Source organism: Somniosus microcephalus, chromosome 31, assembly GCF_052327205.1.
Source record: "Somniosus microcephalus isolate GS21.2 chromosome 31, FLI_Smic_1.0, whole genome shotgun sequence".
Classification (NCBI taxonomy): domain Eukaryota; kingdom Metazoa; phylum Chordata; class Chondrichthyes; order Squaliformes; family Somniosidae; genus Somniosus; species Somniosus microcephalus.
In genome coordinates this window covers 20,487,058-20,506,329 of record NC_141017.1, presented here as the reverse complement: position 1 = coordinate 20,506,329, position 19,272 = coordinate 20,487,058, and the positions used below count along the sequence as shown (strand labels likewise).

At 49.3% G+C, this 19,272-nt stretch overlaps 1 protein-coding gene across 2 annotated transcripts in view; it reads right to left on the bottom strand.

The window, feature by feature from the left end:
• Positions 1 to 19,272, bottom strand: part of LOC147097612 (adhesion G protein-coupled receptor E3-like) — a 76,499-nt gene that overhangs the window by 17,113 nt on the left and 40,114 nt on the right. For both annotated transcript variants that reach the window (XM_085971583.1, XM_085971582.1), the window contains exons 5-12: positions 17,453 to 17,523; positions 15,412 to 15,586; positions 13,799 to 13,903; positions 12,057 to 12,259; positions 9,195 to 9,356; positions 5,778 to 5,981; positions 3,257 to 3,477; positions 1,448 to 1,514 (exon numbers count right to left, since the gene is read on the bottom strand). In XM_085971583.1, coding sequence (XP_085827709.1) covers positions 1,448 to 1,514; positions 3,257 to 3,477; positions 5,778 to 5,981; positions 9,195 to 9,356; positions 12,057 to 12,259; positions 13,799 to 13,903; positions 15,412 to 15,586; positions 17,453 to 17,523 — 1,208 coding nt within the window. The remainder of the gene's footprint in view (positions 1 to 1,447; positions 1,515 to 3,256; positions 3,478 to 5,777; positions 5,982 to 9,194; positions 9,357 to 12,056; positions 12,260 to 13,798; positions 13,904 to 15,411; positions 15,587 to 17,452; positions 17,524 to 19,272) is intronic.

The window sequence follows — 19,272 nt, the reverse complement described above, 5'->3', positions numbered from 1 at the left end:
TATTTACCGAGGATATTGTCTGCACTGCCTGTAAATAAACTTTGCTCAGAACTTCACGACCGAAGAATCTTGGAGGGAGGCTCCACACCACCTCCCCCATCCACCCTCCACTCCACCCCCACTTTTCCCCTCCTATTGTTATATATTTAGTTTTGTTTCCTAATTTATCTTAAGACCTTGCCCGCATCAGTAATTTGACAAGAAGTCAAGCTCCAATGTAAATGTTAACTCTGGTAAGGCTCAAACCCAGTTCTCCCAGATTGTAATGGACTATACTAGTTGGTTGCATCATCATGCTGTCCATGTAACTTTTGTCTCATATATAACTGGGCACGTATTAGAAGCTCAAACATTAAATCCCAGTATCAAACAAATTTCTCTCAACCCCACTTTACGCCCTCCCTCCACCGACACCCCCTCCGCCGACCCCCCTCCACCTCCACCGACCCCCCTCCACTGACCCCCCCTCCACCAACCCCCCTCCACCGACCCCCCTCCACCGACCCCCCTCCACCAAACCCCCTCCACCGACCCCCCTCCACGGACCCCCCTCCACGCACACCCTCCTCCATCCACCCCCCTCCACCACACCCCCATTCCATCAAACCCCCTCCACCGACCCCCACTCCATCAAACCCCCTCGACCGACCCCCCCTCCACCAACCCCCCCCTCCACGCACCCCCCTCCACGGACCCCCCCTCCACCGACCCCCCTCCACCGACCCCCCTCCGCCCACCCTCCTCCGCCCACCCCCCCTGCACCGAACCCCCCTCCACCGAACCCCTCCACCCACACCCCTCCACCGACCCCCCTTCACCCACCCCCCTCCACCGACCCCCTCCACGGACCCCCCCTCCACGCACCCCCCTCCGCCCACCCCCCTCCACCCACCCCCCTCTACCGACCCCCCTCCACCCACCCTCCTCCGCCCACCCCCCCTGCACCGAACCCCCCTCCACCGAACCCCTCCACCCACCCCCTCCACCCGCCCCCCTCCGCCGACTCCCCTCCACCCACCCCCCTCCGCCGACCCCCCTCCACCCACCCGCCTCCGCCCACCCCCCTCCGCCCACCCCCCTCCACCCACCCCCCTCTACCGACCCCCCTCCACCCACCCCCCTCCGCCCACCCTCCTCCGCCCACCCCCCCTGCAACGAACCCCCCTCCACCGAACCCCTCCACCCACCCCCTCCACCCACCCCCATCCGCCAACTCCCCTCCGCTGACCCCCCTCCGCCCACTCCCCTCCACCCACCCCCCTCCACCCACCCCCTCCGCCGACCCCCCCTCCGCCGACCCCCCTCCACCGAACCCCCCCTCCGCCGACTCCCCCCTCCCTCCCAATCTCCATATTGCAGTAAGTTTCAAGGGCACAAATTGAACCTTCAGCTTGACACCATAAAATATCTGAAATATTTGTACGCTGCGTATTTTGATCAAACTTACAATACTGATTATGATCACAGGCACAAAAAAGCTGCAAGCAAAGTATTCCTCCGTATTGAGCCAGCAACTGCGATAAAAAGATAAAAGATGGTTAGAACCTCAATGCTATGTAACGCACCTGGTTCCTGTAAGGTTCGATTACATTGTCGCAATCGTCAGCTAATTGCAGCCTCTGTGATCTTGCACAGCTTCCCACTCACCAGCACTACTGGTTCCCTGGGTTCCAGAGGAGTGACTTCAAGGGCTTTAACCTTCTTTTCAAATCCTTCGTTGCCTCAGCCCCATCCTATTTGGGAAATCTTCTCCAGCCACATGACCCAGCCTGGATCTGCCATTCCTCTGAATATGGATTATTGTTTATTCTCCGCCCCCCTCCATTGTAGTTCGATCTTTCCACCATTAAACCTCACCCTCAAGGCTGCACTGCTTTATTAACTCACTCCCTGCTTTCAAACGCCTCTTAAAAGCTGACCTCTTTTACCAAAATTTGGGTCTCCCAGTCAAAATCCACTTCTTCCCTTTGTAAAGGCATTTACAGGCGCAGCACTAGATTAGTGTTAACACTTGTTGATCATTCCATTCAATATTTTCTAATGCCATCTACTCAATTGAAGGTGAATTCGAAAAGAACTCTGTGTTGTGTGTGGCGATATCTGACGCTAGACACCTGATTAACTATGTAAATCTGAGCAATCCAATCAAATTTCCCAGACCAAATATCCTATTGTTTTATTGAATCTGACCAGCCCTTTCACACTCATCACCATTGCGGGGGGTAACGTTATGTCTCACCATTCACTGCAACTCACTAAGCCACTTCCAAAGGTGCACACAATTCTGTCCAAGAAGGCAAAGTGTTGAAAATAAAGGTTTCAATGTTTGACACCACATTAACAGAAACTTTACATGAACATTGCATGAAACACCCAAGTGCCTACCCTTGTGTGTTGTTATGATTGGACAAGGATGAGGGCGAGTGTGAGGGGTGGCTAGTGAGAGGGGAAGTGATAATGTAGATAGAGAGGGATGGGTGGAGGTGCAAGGTAAGTTGGTGTGAGTAAGGCTGTGCAGGAGTAGGGCAGGGAAGGCAGAGTGATAGGGATGTGATGAGTGGCACAGCATGATGGGGTTGAGTGTGGCTTTGCAGTAACGTTTCGTGATCTACTGAGATCATTGAAATGTTTGCGCCTCTGCAGCTGTCCTGGGGAGGTCTCTTTCACCCCTTGGAAGGGAAGAGAACCTCCCTGTGTGCTGTGACTCCCTCCATAAGCAGATGCAGCCTTGCACCTTTGTGCAGTGCTTGTCAGTGTTTGCAGCACCTCAATGCTGTAGAACATTGACAGCACAACTGTCAAAATGAATGTGGACATGGTCCCTTTAAGGAAACCAGTCATCAGATGATGTCATCAGACCCGCTTCCTTTTAATTGGCCAGGAACCTCGCAGGACGGGCTTAACAAGCCCAATCAGGGCAAAATCACTTGGAGGAGGCGGGATGAAGACGGGAGCAGGGTTTGAAGACGCCACCTACTCCGGCCGCACCGGACTCGCCACAGTTGGCGAAATCGCGGCCTGTGTCTGGGCTCCTACGTGAAGAGTAGTCACTTGGGTAATCCACCAGAGATTGACTGGAGCCTGGGGGCCTGATCCCCAGCGAGGATTCAATACCTCCAGGAGACAAGTGGAAGCAAAAGAGCGTCATTAAAAAAAAACCAGGGGACGTAACAGTCCAACTTTCCTCCCAAATCAGAATAAGAGACACAAACAAGTTTCATCGTTCACAAGAAGACACTTAAAAATGGAAACTCACTGAGATTGGGTACCATATCCATCGTGATAAACTGCTGCTGAAACCGCCACTATCAGAGCCGGAACTCCATAGCCGATGCAGTACATGTACCGCTTGAGGGGAATCCTTGGGGCAAAAACTACCTCCACCATCAGGTAGAGCTGGACACCCTCTAGGAACATCCAGGCAAAGACTGACAGAAAGGAGTAGTGGAGAACCCCTGCAATGATTCCACAAAGTATCTATAAACAAAATAGTCAAAAATAACTCATTTTAAATGTTCAAAAATTTTATTTTAATATTTATTTAAACCATTACGCTGATAAAAGGCCTTACACTCACTTTTATCAGGCGTAACAGTTTTGTGGGCATTCGCTGGGCAGTAGTTGGGCAAACAGCCCGACTCGCCACCTGCGAATGACTATTTCCTTCGGATTCATACGATCTGTCGAGCTGAAACTTGGCGGATCGCATGTTCCGGGTTTTCACGCCTCGCACGCGGAAACCCAGAACGTGCTGCAAGAAATCATGAAATTGGAAGAAATAACTTGAGACAACAAAGTCTCTTCAGACCGGTGTTAGAATAACTGGAGGGAAGCTTAGAATTTGCTGGTGTTCTTGGTTCCCTGCGGACGTTGTAACATTCTGCACCGTGGTGGTGACCTTGTTCCCAGACTCGCTGTCTGCTGTATGTGTGCTAGTTGGGTTGCTGACCGTATCTTTGATAATCTACCTTGGGCTCACCTGCAAGTTCAATGGAACAGTTCGACCCCAGCACTGTAGGGCATGAAGCGGTTAAACTACGAGGCACAGAAAAAGGTGCCAGTCATCTAAGTCTGCAGTTCTTGGAGAACACATTGATATTGGACAATGAAAGCTTTGACTCATGATTAACTCTGAAAAGGACACGGACATGGAACTGTGAGGCCTTGAACCATGATTGGATTCGATGGGAAAAATTAACATCTGGACAATGCTCTGAGTTTAACTGAAACAATGGGGGTCACGATCGACTTCCTGACATGAATGGAAGACACACTAGTCCTGAGCAGACCGTCAGCTAACCGGCCATCAACAGTAATAGAAATCACATTGTGTATGCGTTACAGGGAGCGGGTAAGGAGATACGGAGTTATCTTCGATCTCACAGCTCTGTACACCTCCGGTGATTGAATTACAGGTCAACGAGGTGTGAATATCGGGCAGTTCAGCAAACCGGCAACCGAAACTGGCTGGGGGAGGCCCAGCCGTGGGGCCAGGCGACTAAAAGAACTATAAGAAGGAGCGACATCGACTTGTGGACACTGCTGCAGTCAGGTGAAGAAGGACGGGGGGACCGGTCACCTCCAGATCCAGGGCCTGCGATCAATATCGGTAACGACCAGCCGCGTGGGCGATTGTAAGTTTCAGCCAAATCTCCAAGGGGTTTTTGTCTGTGGTTTGTTGGTTTTAATAAACTAACAGTTTTGGGTTGAGCCTAAACCTTTGTGTCGTGTATATCTTGTTCCTGTAAATCCAGAGTCCAAGAATCCTTGTAAGGCACAAGGGAACTGAACACCTTACCCACTTACCCACCCCTAAAAAGAGAGTAAAAGAGATATCTAAAGAGCTTCTAGCAGAGACGGTGAAGGGGAGGGAAGAGATGTTGGCGCACGCCAGCCGTCTGTCTGATCGAGACCGATACCAGCTGCTTGTCACAGTCATATGTCAACTCTGTCTATTTTGATTGTGTGTTGGATTAAACTGAAACTGCCGCTCTTTAATAAAATGCCTTACAACTCCTAAGACCCTTTGGGTAATCTGTGTGTGACCTGTGATCCAATTCTTACAGTGCGGGGCACTTACGACCACATAGTACGCAGTCGTAGGCCCCGGAAAATCCGGGGCCTATATTTTGAATGTTTGCAAAGCTGAAATCTGAGATGCCTTACAATCTCACAAGTGAGTCCCCGTGAAATCAGCCAGGGTTCTTCATCGCTGTTCGAGAGCGTGGGTATCCGCTGAAGACAGGATTGGGCTTGGCTATGATGACCCCGTCATCACTATCCTGCCTCACAATGAAAAAAAAATGGCCGGCTGGGTGAGGAGTCAAGGCTTGTGAACGCCTGGAGCCCAATCTTCAGGAAAGGAGCGAGGAAGAGCGAAGATTGAGGGAGATATCCACAGCCAAGGAAATTGGAAAAGAATTTCAAGGAATAAAACCAGAACAATTCAACCTTTTAAATAAGAAATTCAGTCTCCCGATTTTAAAGGGCGGGGCAGGTACAACGCGCAGGACCCTGCTTCCTTTCTGCAGGTGTCCCGCTCGCCTGCACGAAAGAGCAGTTTAAGATTGGGACAAGGCGGGAAGGCAGCGGTTCAGAGAGGGGTAAGTGACTGGCCTTAGTGGGACGTGAACCCTTTTTTCCATCAAATGTCTGACGAGACTGTGGGGCTGACTGGAAGATAGGAAAACAGGGGACAGCAGAAGATATTGTGGTTCGCCACGCTGCTTCCCTTCAGCATGTCGTCACTTTAATGAACGATCATTGGGCTTTCTTACCCGATTTCCCGTTTGCGAAATTCCAAAAAGGAAGACCAAATCAGCAACGAACAAACTCAGGCACAGGTTCTTGTGGATGGTGCACCTTGTGTCTTTAAGGGGATAGCAAGTGACAAAAGTGACAATCGCCAGGAACAGACACACCAGTGAGATGCTTAATCCAATGTAAGTGATGACATTAAGTGCAAACACAACTGGGAGATCCTGTGAAGACAATACAGGAAGATCAGTCATCCAGGATTATTTAACAATTACATTCTCCTTTATATCTGGGGAAGCCCTAACAGGAGTATTAGCGACTTCACAGGGAAATCTTGATAAAATGTAACAATGAGTTGTTGGATAGTGAATAGCGTCCGATTGAAGCGTGTCATTACGGCATCACAGTTGCGCTCAACATAGTGGCTGACACCTCAGATAACACAGTCTCCACACCCTCCTGGATATGCTGTCAGAGTTACATTCTCTGCAGCTTCATGTCCACCCATGTTTTGGGTGGGATTTGCATTGAACATCAGGGCAGATGCATAATGAGCGATAACCTAACAATTAGAGCTAGGCTGTTCGCGGGGGTGATGTCAGGAAGCACTTCTTCACACAAAGGGCAGTGGAAACCTAGAACTCTCTCCCCCAAAAAGCTGTTGAGGCTGGGGGGTCAATTGAAAAATTCAAAACCGAGATTGATAGATATTTGTTGGGTAAGGGTATTAAGGGTTAAGGAACCAAGGTGAGTAGATGGAGTTTAGATACAGATCAGCCATGATCTGATTGAATGGTGGAACAGGCTCGAGGGGTTGAATGACTCCTGTTCCTACATTCCAATGAATCGATAGCTCCTATTTTACATTATCGACCAAAGTCAAAATTACCCTCCAGGATGAATAGTGATGCAGAGAGAGATGGACGTTCCGGAGTTTTGTACTTATTATTATTGGAGATGATGAAATATTTCTACAGTCATAGAATCATAGGATGGTTACAGCACAGAAGGAGGCCATTCGGCCCGTCGAGCCCATGCCGGCTCTCTGCAAGAGCACTTCAGCTAGTCCCACCCCCCCGCCCTTTCCCCGTAGACCCTGCAATTCTTTTCCTTTTGAAAGCCACGATTGAATCTGCCTCCACCACCCTTTCAGGCAATGCATTCCAGATCTTAACCACTCGCTGCGTGAAAAATGTCGCCCTTGGTTCTTCTGACAATCACCTTAAATCTGTGTCCTCTGGTTCTCGACCCTTCCACCAATGCGAACAGTTTCTCTCTATCTACTCTGTCTAGACCCCTCACGATTTTGAACACCTCTATCAAATCTCCTCTCAACCTTCTCTGCTCTAAGGAGAACAACCCCAGCTTCTCCAGTCTATCCACATAACCGAAGCCCCTCATCCCTGGAACCATTCTTGTAAATGTTTTCTGCACCCTCTCTAAGGCCTTCACATCCTTCCTAAAGTGCGGTGCCCAGAATTGGACACAGTACTCCAGTTGAGGCCGGGCCAGTGTTTTAGAAAGGTTTAGCATAACTTCCTTGCTTTTGAACTCGATGCCTCTATGTATGAAGCCCAGGATCCCGTATGCTTTTTTTTAACCGCTATCTCAACCTGCCCTGCCACCTTCAACGATTTGAACTTTAATTCAGATTAAGTGGCTGGTACAGAATCTACGATCACGTGATTTGTACTTGGTCAGTCGTTTAATGGGCCGGGTTCTATGTTGTATATATAAATATATATTATAGCAGGCTATGAATAATTCTAACACAGTGTACAGTCATTTAAATTTTCAGAATACAATTTATTAAAAAACTAAAAACAATTTCGATTACATTTAACAATGTTGCTACGTATTTTGACAAGCCTGGCTGCAGCATCACGAAGAGCTTGGCTATCATTCATCAATGCAATAGTTTTATAAAAATAGGTTCAGGATTTGGTTACACATGGCCTGTCGAAGGAACGCTCCCGCGAGGGAACGCTTCAGCTGGAACTCCCTGTTCCTAATATTAGCTGCTGAACACTTGTTCCATTCATTTCGAAGAAGAGCAGGGGGAGTTCTCCCCAGCGTCCTGGCCAATATTTATCCCTCAACCAGCATTACTAAAACGGACGATCTGGTCATTATCACATTGCTGATTGGGGGAGCTTGCTGTGCGCAATATGGCTGCCGCGTTTCCTACATCACAACAGTGACTATGCTTCAATAAAGTACTTCATTGGCTGTAACACCCTGAGATTGACATCCTGAGGTCAATGCTCCCTGTAATTAATTTTTGGGGGGCCGCGCGGCCCCTTAAAGGGATGGCATGACCCATTCAAAATTCGGCCTATGCGTGGTTTTGTTTCAACTTAAAAACCAGCTCACCGGCTGCGTGGGCCCCCTGGAGTGCTGCGCGGCTTAAAGGGAACATTGCCTGAGGTTGTGAAAGGCGCTATATAAATGCAAGGGGGAAAAATTGATTCATGCCTCCCTTGGGGTGCTAACTTCGCCGGGTAGCGCCCCAGAAAAATTAGCACCCCCCGCGGCCGAAATTCATCAGTAGCGCCCCAAGAGGGAAACAGGGCACTACTGGAAGCGCCCCACCTCACTCTTGGGGTGCTGTGAGGGAATATCGCGGCGCTACGTGTTGCAGTGCGTACTGCAGGCCTTCCTCCCCTTCTTAAAGGGGAGGGGCCTTGCGCAGTGCAACCCGGGGCCCAGCTGGGCCACCAGGGATCGGAATGCCGACAAAAGAGCCCGGCACTCAAGAGAAGTGACAGGCTCACGGTGCGAAGCCGGCACTCCACGGCGGGGTGGTGGGGGGGCTGCAGAGGAGGCCGGGGACGGCAGACAGGGCGGGTGCTGGCAGGCGGCCAGCAACAAAAATGGCCGCCCGGCACCTCGCCTTTAATTAGCGCCGCCCCTGCCACAGGTTGGCCCCCCGTGACCCTGTTGGACATAGCGTCCGGCGGTAAACAGGGGGCGCTACCGAAGACTGCGGCCGGGGTGCTAGCAGGGCGCCGCGGGGCTCTAACGGTTACCGCCGCCGCTAACCTCCTGCTGAATTTTGCGGGAGGCGTTGGCGGTGCCGCGCCCGTGCGCTAGTTGCTTTGCTAGCGTGAACGGGAGGCGCAAAGCAACCGAATTTTTCCCCCCAAGTCTTTTATTTCCTTTATCTGAGAGTCCTGTCTGCTATTTTCATGGCAACAATAACCTATTATTTATTGACCCTCACTCCCTCTCTGTGCCTCCCTTTCGATATCTGTCTCCCGCTGTGCTTCCTCTTCCTCGCTACCTTTGCCTGTTTCTCTCTGCTTCACAGCTTCTCAGTCTCTCTTTGCCTTCTGCTTTATAATCACGTTTAGCGCCCTTCCTTACTGCCTCCCTCAGCAGACCCCCCCCCCCCCGACCTGTTGATTTATGTAGCGGATTATTCCGAACATTTGTACCTTTAGCGCCATCAGTACAGCGAAGCTGGAGAGGTGAAACGCTTTGCACACAGTGTGTGTTGTGTTGGACTCCATCAATTCACAGCCCTCGGTAGACCAGAGGCTTCCTGTTGCTGTGGGATTCCAGTAGACACAGCTCATCTTTGACTTGTTTTTATTGACCTGTAGGAAAGACAAGGAACCTTTCAGGAAACACAGAACATTTTGAGCACCTCTTCAGTTCCCAAGGATAGATACTCGCCATGCTTGTACTTACTGTCTATGATGGGGTGTATTTTTCCATATCACAGTGCAGCTGTAGTATCTTCCCACACCCGCACCCCCCCCAAACCCCCTCTTTAGGAAGCTTTTCAGCAGGATATTTAATTGAAAACTTTAATTTGTCGGGAGAATGTGAAGCAGCGGTCCAGTCCCCAGCGCACGTAGCCGGCACGTCAGTGCAGAGGCGATTTGCCTCTATACGCGGTGAACGCTAATCCCATCGGACTCCCCAGCAACGTCCTTTACGAGGGGAACGCTCTACGCACTGCCCTGGTCAATTTCAAAATTCCTTGCCGCCGCGCTTGTCGATGTCGTCCGTGGCTCAGTGAATATCACTCTCGCCTCGGAGTCACAGGGTTGTGGGTTCATAGTCCCACTCCGGAGACTTGAGCACATAAGCCAGGCTGACACTCGCAGTGCAGTACCGAGGGAATGCCGCAGTGTCGGAGGTGCCGTCTTTCGGATGAGACGTTAAACCGAGGCCCCGTCTGCTCTCTCAGGCGGACATAAAAGATCCCATGGCCACTATTTCGAAGAAGAGCAGGGGGAGTTAACCCCGGTGTCCTGGCCAATATTTATCCCTCAACCAACATCACTAAAAAAAATAGTTGACCTGGTCGTTATCACGTTGCTATTTGTGGGAGCTTGTTGTGCGCAAAAATTGGCTGCTGTGTTTCCTACATTACAACAGTGACAATACTTCCAAAAAAAAGTACTTAATTGGCTGTAAAGCGCTTTGAGATGTCAAGAGTTCAGGAAAGGTGATGTATAAAAGCAAGTCTTTTGTCTTCTTTCAGGAATTAACATTTAATAAAGGGGGGGTGATTCAAATACAATAAACTAGGACTGCAATACGAATCAGGTGGGGGGGTGGGGTGGAGAGTGAGGTGGAAGGTGATCCTTGAACTGCCCAAAATAGCCAGCCCGCTTAATACGGTTTAATCGACGCCTATGGTGTTGGCGAGTGGGTAGCGCCATTTACCCAATATAGGCGGCTGCCCGTGATCCGCGGCAACGGAGTAAGTGCTGGGGATTCTCCTTCTCCTGTGGCTCCCACTAAACTTGCTGCTATGTGTGGCTCTGCTCTAGGCCTGTATTCTCTAGAGTTTAGAAGAATGAGAGGTGATCTCATTAAAACATATACAATTCTTACAGGGTAGATGCAGGGAGGATGTGCCCCCTGGCTGGGGAGTCTAGAACCAGAGGGGGTCACAATCTCAAATTAAGCGGTCGGCCATTTAGGACTGAGATGAGGAGGGTGGCGAATCTTTGGAATCCTCTACCCCAGAGGGCTGTGGATGCTCAGTCGTTGTGTATATTCAAGACAGAGATCGATAGATTTTTGGATATTAAGGGAATCAAGGGATATGGGGATAGTGCAGGAAAGTGGAGATGAGGTAGAGGATCAGCCATGATCTTATAGAATGGCGGAGCAGGCTCGAAGGGCCGAGTGGCCTACTCCTGCTCCTGTTTCTTATGTTGTTATGTTCCAATGTTCTCTGGGCCTAGAGTGGAATGTCGAATGAGGTGCTTCAAGTTTGTTCTCCTTTTCTTGCTCGCCAGACAAAAAACAGGTCATGGAGGGGGCAGGGTTATCCCTGCTTCCAGCAGGTGAAAGGACCAGCTTAAAATCGGGGCTATTAAAGTAGACCCCGTATCAAATCCTGGGCATTTGCAGAACAGGAGATGGTGCCCCGCACCCGTGTGTCCACAGTTCTCGCTTAGTTCCTCTGCCGCTATAACCATTTGCCCGAGATCGATTGCCTTTGGGACGTGGCATTGGCCAGGCCCACTTATGGCCATCGCACAGCGAGCAAGCCTGCTTCAAGCAGCCGCACTTACCCGCTGGCCTTAAGCTGAGCGTTTCCGGGGCAACCTGGAGTCTCCGCCTCCTGGTGTGATGTCACAATCGGGGGGGAGGGGCGTGGGCAGAGGAAGTGCCATGCTCCCCTCCATCGGAATTTATCAATGGGAGCAGAAACCAGGCTCTCCCCAAATTCCCCCACTCAAGGTTACGGTAGTTCTGTGGTGAAAGCAAAGCAGAACTTCTAGCCTCCTTTATTTCAACTACACAGGATTGAAATGGTTCCCACGGGCTTAACAAACAATGAAAGAAAGAAAGGCTTGCATTTATATAAAGCCTTTCACGGCCACCGGACGTCTCAAAGCACTTAAAAGCCAATGATGTACTTTTTTTGAAGTGGAGTCACTGTTGTAATGTGGGAAACGTGGCAGCCAATGTGATAATGACCAGATAATCTGTTTTTTTAGTGATGTTGGTTGAGGGATAAATATTGGCCAGGATACCGGGGATAACTCCTCTGCTCTTCTTCGAAATAGTGCCACGGGATCTTTTACGTCCACCTGAGAGAGCAGACGGGGCCTCGGTTTAACGTCTCATCCTAAAGACGGCACCTCCGACAGTGCAGCACTCCCTCAGCACTGCACTGGGAGTGTCAGCCTCGCTTTATGTGCTCAAGTTCCTAGAGTGGGACTTGAACCCACAACCTACTGACTCAGAGGCGAGGGTGCCACCCACTGAGCCACAGCTGACAATGATGCCACTGCTAAATGAAGATTGTGAAATGGTGTCTCACAAACCTTACTGTGGTTGAAGGTGATGATGATGGGATGGGTCTGAAAGTTTTTCTTCCTGCTGCTTATCACCACTGTTAGTACTTGCGAGTGCAACACCATCTTCGGTTGATCAGATTTGGCTGTGTCCTCCACCTCTTCAGAACTATTGCCCAAAATGGCCTCCATGTTTTTGTGAACAAGTAAGGCAATGGCAGGAATTGTTTGATCTGTTCGTGAAATGTGAGAGAGCAAAGTTCTAGCACAGTCATCACACCAACTGAGCTCCATTTTCAACCCCTCAGATTATTATCTTGACATTTACTGCTCAAAAACTTGTGACCCTGGGAGCTTTTATATTCCACCTGAGAGGACCAACAAGGCCTCGGTTTGACGTCTATGTCCAAAATATGGCACTCCCTCGGCACTGCACTGGTAGCGTCAGCCTAGCTTTATGTGCTCAAGTCTCTGGACTAGGACTTGAACCCTCAATCTTCTGACTCAGAGGCGAGAGCGCTGTCCATTGAGCCACGACTGACACCTGCCATAGCTGCATTGGCAGCAAGGTACAACCAGCCAGGCCCTGGATGACATAAAACGTCAAACTCTTCTGAGAGCCAGAGGGGAACAGAAATGGTCAAAAGTGTGCTGTGAACAGTGGGGGTTAAATTCGGAAGCGGTCACGTTTGGAGGTCAGGGGTCGGCGATCTTGGGTCTGGGAGTGGCGGCAATTGTGGTAAGTAATTACCTGTTTTTGTTACTTACGCGATGTTTGGAGTTGGTTCTCTCTGAGGCAGCCAGCGCGGGCGAACCAATGCAGCAGCGGGGACCTGAAGCTGGTGTTAGGCCCCTTATTTGCATATGTAAAGGACCTAACGCCAGCTTCAGGTGCGAGTAACGGACACCTCTTGTTTGTCCTTTCCTAATTTTTTTTTTATTCGTTTATGGGATCTGGGCATCGCTGGCAAGGCCAGCATTTATTGCCCTGCCCTAGTTGCATTTGAGAAGGTGGTGGTGAGCCGCCTTCTTGAACCGCTGCAGTCCGTGTGGTGAAGGTGCTCCCACAGTGCTGTTAGGGAGGGAGTTCCAGGATTTTGACCCAGCGACGATGAAGGAACGACTGATATACTTCTAAGTCAGGATGGTGAGTGACTTGGAGGGGAACTTGGAGGTGGTGGTGTTCCCATGCACCTGCTGCACCTGACCCTGTAGGTGGTAGAGGTCGCGGGTTTGGGAGGTGCTGCCGAAGAAGCCTTGGCGAGTTGCTGCAGTGCATCTTGTAGATGGCACACACTGCAGCCACGGTGCGCCGGTGGTGGAGGGAGTGAATGTTTAAGGTGGTGGATGGGGTGCCAATCAAGTGGGCTGCTTTATCTTGGATGGTGTTGAGCTTCTTGAGTGTTGTTGGCACTGCACTCATCCAGGCAAGTGGAGAGTATTGCATCATACTCTGGACTTGTGCCTTGTAGATGGTGGAAAGGCTTTGGGGAGTCAGGAGGTGAGACACTCGCCGCAGAATACCTAGCCTCTGACCTGCTCTTGTCGCCACCGTATTTATGTGGCGGGCGGCGCAGTTCCAGTCGGAGGTGTGCGCATACTCCCTGCCCACCATTTTGGGGCCTTAGGAGGCTGTGTAAGTGCCTGAGAAACGGGCACCATGTGGCCCAATTTAACCCCCTATGAGTTCTAGACGGCTTGGGGTTTGTTTGTAATGCAGGGCAACGCCCCTCGTAACCCATAATAATCAGCAGTTAGCAGTGCTACTTTACCAGATGCTGTTTCAGCAAATACAGCTGGTTGGACCTCCACGGTGTTTCCCAGTGTCGATACTACTAACGGTTCTTCAGGGTTTATTTGGCGCCTTACACAAATTTCTAAAAATGCAAGAGTTGACTGTTAAATTCTGCTGTTATGATTCATATTTTCCTTCTTTAAAATTATCATTCATATCCAAGTTCCTATTAGGCCGTCAGCTTGCGTGCTTTTTAATTACTACTTTTTTTTTTATCTCCGTGACCTCCCTTCAAATCTAGATGGAAGTTCCCCCACCCTGTAAAGCTCGAAAAAGCCATGCTCAAAGGGAGTGTGGTCCAGTGTAATACAGGAAACTCTCGATTTACCGGCACCTAAATAACCGGAAATCTCTCTTTACCGGCAAAATTCAGGAGTAGGTTCAGGTAAGTTTCACTTCATATTAGTGGCCGTGTAACCGGGGTTCCTGGATCCGTGGCCGTGTAACCGGGGTTCCTGCACCTGTTGCCATGCAACAGGGACGCCGGGATCTGTGGCCGTGTACGGGGCTCTCGTACCTTAGTAAGTATACCTCTCTGTAATCCGGACTGTTTGATCAACCGGCACCACGCCGGTCCCGTCGGTGCTGGATAAAAAAGAGTTTCCTGTAATACTAAAGTTTCTTTGAACACAGCTTCTCCACTCACAGTGTGGGATTGGGGAATTTACCCTCAATTATCTGACATGGATCAAATCTTGGCCGGTCTTAACCCAGTTTCTGATCTAGATGTTTCAAACTTGTATTGAACCTTGGTTAGACCACACTTGGAGGACTGCGTACAGTTCTGGTCGCCATATAAAAAGGATATAGAGGCACTGGAGAGGGTGCAGTGAAGATTTACAAGGATGATACCAGAAATGCGAGGGTGTACCTATCAGGAAAGGATGAACAGGCTGGGTCTCTTTTTTCTCGAAAAAAGAAGGCTGAGGGGTGACCCAATAGAGGTCTTTAAAATCATGAAAGGTTTTGATAGAGTGGATACAGAGAGAGTGTTTCCACTTGTGGGGAAGAACATAACTATAGGCCATCAATATAAGATAGTCACCAAGAAATCAAATAGGGAATTCAGGAGAAACTTCTTTACCCAGAGAGTGGTGAGAATGTGGAACTCGCTACCACAGGGAGTGGTTGAAGCGAATAGTATAGATGCATTTAAGGGGAGGCTAGATAATCATATGAGGGGGAAGGGAATCGAGGGTTACGCTGATAGAGTTAGATGAGGAAAGACGGGAGGAGGCTCGAGTGGAGCATAAACGCCGGCATGGACTGGTTGGACCGAATGGCCTGTTTCTGTGCCGTATATCCGATGTAATCCTATGTAAACGTTAAAAAGATTCACTAGGGTAAATACGGAGAAACTATTTCCTCTGGTGGAGGGATCAAGAGCAAGGGGGGCATCATCTTAAAATTAAAACTGGGCCTTTCGGGAGAAAAGTCAGGAAGCACGGTTTCACACGAAGGGTGGTAGAAATCTGGGCTTTCTAGTTTCTGGTACAGTGAGTGGAGTTTCTAGTGTCTGATAAGGGGGAAGTGAGGCCACTCGAGTCGTACAACCACGACTGAAATATTTGAAAACCATTAGCGCATTACCAAAGTCTTCCGTTGATTTTCGCTCTTCGCTTTGATTCAATGAAGCTTCGACTAAAGATATCAGGGTGCTTTCTGCATTCTCCAGGAGCCTCGTGACCTTGCTGGGTTGGTCTGATTGTCTGTCGATCTCTGACATATTTTTGTAGAGAGCCTGTATTTGACATGTGCTCATACACTGTAAGCAAATAAGGAGTGAAAGAGCGAGAAAACAAATGGTCATTTCAAAAAAAACATGGTTATGTTGGCGATACAGTACCGCAAACGGGCAATAAAATGTCAACTATCACTCCTCAACGCATTCATTGATAGATTTCCTATTTGTATTAATAGCCTGTTCACAAAAGATGTGGATTATTAAAAATATAGGGGTCGAGCTTCCACTGTCAACGCAGTCTGGGCGGAATCGACCGAACCAGCGCAAAAAGATCGCTCCTGCTGCATTACAATAGGAAAAAGAAAAGAACTTGCATTTCTATAGCGCCTTTCACAACCTCAGGACATCCCACAGCATCTTACAGCCAATGAGGTACATTTTAAGTGTAGTTCGTCCTGGTGTCCTGGCCAATACCTATCCCACAAGCAACATTCACTAAAACAGATCATCTGGGTCATTATCACATTTCAGATTGTGGGATCTTGCTGTGTGCAAATTGGCTGCCGTGTTTCCCACATTACATCAGTGACTACACTCCAAAAAGTACTATGTTGGCTGTAAACCTTTCATAATTTATTGGATCCTCACGTAAACTTCTCGATTCCAGCGGGAAAGCTTCAAATTTATAAGCCTTTCCTCAAAAATTAGTTTTTTTGAAAGATGTAAACAGGTAACGTGACTTGGACTGTGAGCATCGAACTGGAGGAAATAGGTTCACAGTTAACCAGCCTCAATGAGACTCGAAGCTCGAAGAAACTCCCCCCTCCCGCCAACTACCCCACACCACCAACACAATGGTTGATACTAAAACGATTAACCCCTCTCAATAAAGAGCTGTTTGGCAATGAGATTGGAGGCTACAGGGATAGAAATAGACCGAGATGGACAGATATCTCATGGTTGCTATGTCATGTTGCAGTTTGTGGGAGCTTGCTGTGTGCAAATTGGCTGTTGCGTTTCCCACAGTACAACAGCGACTACACTTCAAAAATACCTTATTGACTGCGAAGTGCTTTGGGACATCTTGAGGTCATGAAAGGCGCTATAGAAATGCAAGAGGGGAATAAGTTGGTTGCCTCCGGGGGGCGCTAACGGGGCACTAGGAAGTTAGCACCCGAGCGTGGCGATTTTAGCGCCGCTCGCGAAATTGACCAGTGCTAAACACTACCGCCAAGAACTCCTGCGCCCACAGGTCGTGACGTCCCGGTAGCGTCCCGGACCGGATATTGAGTGGCGCCCCCTGCCTTTCTGCCTGCTGCTAGCAACAACAGGTAGAGGGGAATGTTTTGCAGTCGGGAAGGGGCTGGGCAAGCGCTATTTAAAGGCGGGCGCATCCTGCCTTTTCTTCTTGGCAAAATTTTTAGTACACGCAGGTTGAGAGGGAGAGAGACGTCTGGAGAGATTTAACGCTGTCCTAAGGAGTTTTGGCCCTCAGAACCACTTTTGAGGTTCCTAAGCGCCGAGCTCTTTCCCTGGGCCTATCCATTAGTGCTTCCAACACAATTGCTTTCGAGGTCTCTCCAGGCCGAAATTCAAGGCTGCAATGAGCAGGGGGTGGCTGGCCAGAAAGATGGCCCCTCCCCTTTAAGAACTGGCCGGCGCCAGTCTGTCTGGCTTCCATGGTAACGGACATCGCCTGAGCTTCGGTAGCGTTCTGAGGTAGCGCCTCGCTCCCCGACGTTAGCGCCTTAAGAGAGGTGTGTAGCGCCTGATTTAGCGCTCAAATCACCGCCAGGGGCGATAGAGGCGAATTTTGCAGTCGGAGGCGATAATTAGCGCCGGGCACTAAACTGTGCGCCCGGCCGATATTAGCGCCCCAAAATGGGCGATACCCAATTTCACCCCCAAGTTCTTTATTCCTTATTTTTCATTACTTGAGCCACGTACCATTTGGTCAGATACTTCCGAGTTGGCATCACGTGATGGGTGCTTGTTGAAATGACAGTCTATTTCACAATCTGGGGGAATGAAGGCACAGGTTAGTATCACACGCTACATTCCAGAATTATTCACAGCTCATATCTGCCCCATGGTGTTTTTACTGGGAACTCTCATTTCATGCTACATGATCTGTGGCCTCAGGTTCACTTCGTGAAGATTTTGAAGCCTGACGTTGACAAATAGCTCAGGTTTTACCGGGAATTTCAAACCATGTTTTAATTTTTTTGAACACTTAGCATTGTAGCACTTGTTGGGTGATTGAGGGGGGCACTCCGGGACACACGAGTATTAACATCAGGCTAGATGACGGAGACATCTACAAACAGTGAACTCCAGCCTGAGTGCCAACCGCAACTTGACATTGTTGTTAAAGAGCCAAAAGTCGAATTCGCTATCTGAGGCACTTCAGAGTTCAAAAACAAAATATTCAGCATAGAAATCACAGGCCTGGAAATTGTTCTGTGCAGCGCATGTTTTTTTTTCGGGAGCTACTGGGACTACTAAGGCCCCAACATGGCGGGCAGGAAGCGTGCGCACATTTCCGGCCAGAATTGCGCCGTCCACCATATTGGGTAAGGGCATCTGAGGCTGTCGTTAGGCCCTTTGCATGTGCAAGCAAGGGGGGTCTAATGGCTGTTTGAGGCCCCCCTCTCCAACATTGGTTTGCCCTGAGTGAAACCAGGCCCAGGGATCACCTGCTAGGCCCAACCAAGAATGTAAGGAACCCCCGGTTCCCCGTCCCCGCGGCTCCCGGATGTAATCAGAGAACAATAACTATACTTTTGTCGACACTTGCACAGTAATATGCTACTAGTGACTGCTGTGGCCCAGTGGGTAGCACTCTCTTGCCTCTGAGTGTATGAATTGGTTGTGGGTTCAAGTCCCACTCCAGAGACTTGAGCACCAAAATCCAGTGGAGTGCTGAGGGAGTGCTGCACTGTCGGAGGTGCCGTCTTTCGGATGAGACGTTAAACCGACGCCCCGCCTGCTCTCTCAGGTGGATGTAAAAGATCCCATGCCACTATTTTGAAGAAGAGCAGGGGAGTTATCCCCGGTGTCCTGGGCAATATTTATCCCTCAACCAACATCACTAAAAAACAGATTATCTGGTCATTATCACATTGCTGTTTGTGGGAGCTTGCTGTTTGCAAATTGGCTGTTGTGTTTCACACATTACAACAGTGACGACATTTCAACAAAGTACTTCATTGGCTGTAAAGCGCTTTGGGATGTCCGGTGGTCGTGAAAGGCGCAATAGAAATGCAAGTCTGCCTTTCTTATTTTTTACCATCGTCAATTTAAAATAGAAAATCAAAATACATTTCAGTCACAGCTTTGACCAGCCAGAGGTTAAGTTGTTCACCCCTAATGCTTGTTATTCATTAATCCCAAGAATGCAGTATTGTAGAAAAGGGTCTCTTTACCAAACAGGTTCAGAAAGAGCTCAAAGCACGTGGCGGAATTACTAGTTGGACTATGACCCGATGGTGCTGCCCGTCAGCAGCCAGTCTCCATAAATAGTTCAGTCAATACGATTTTAAATGTTCTTAAAGACATTGATTTTCATAGAATCATTGAATAGTACAGCACAGAAGGAGGCCATTCGTCCCGTCAAGTCTGCGCTGGCTCTTTCGAAAAAAAGAAAGACTTGCATTTATATAGCACCTTCCACGACCACCGGAAGTCCCAAAGTGCTTTACAGCCAATGAAGTACTTTTTGAAGTGTAGCCACTGTTGTAATGTGGGAAACGCAGCAGCCAATTTGT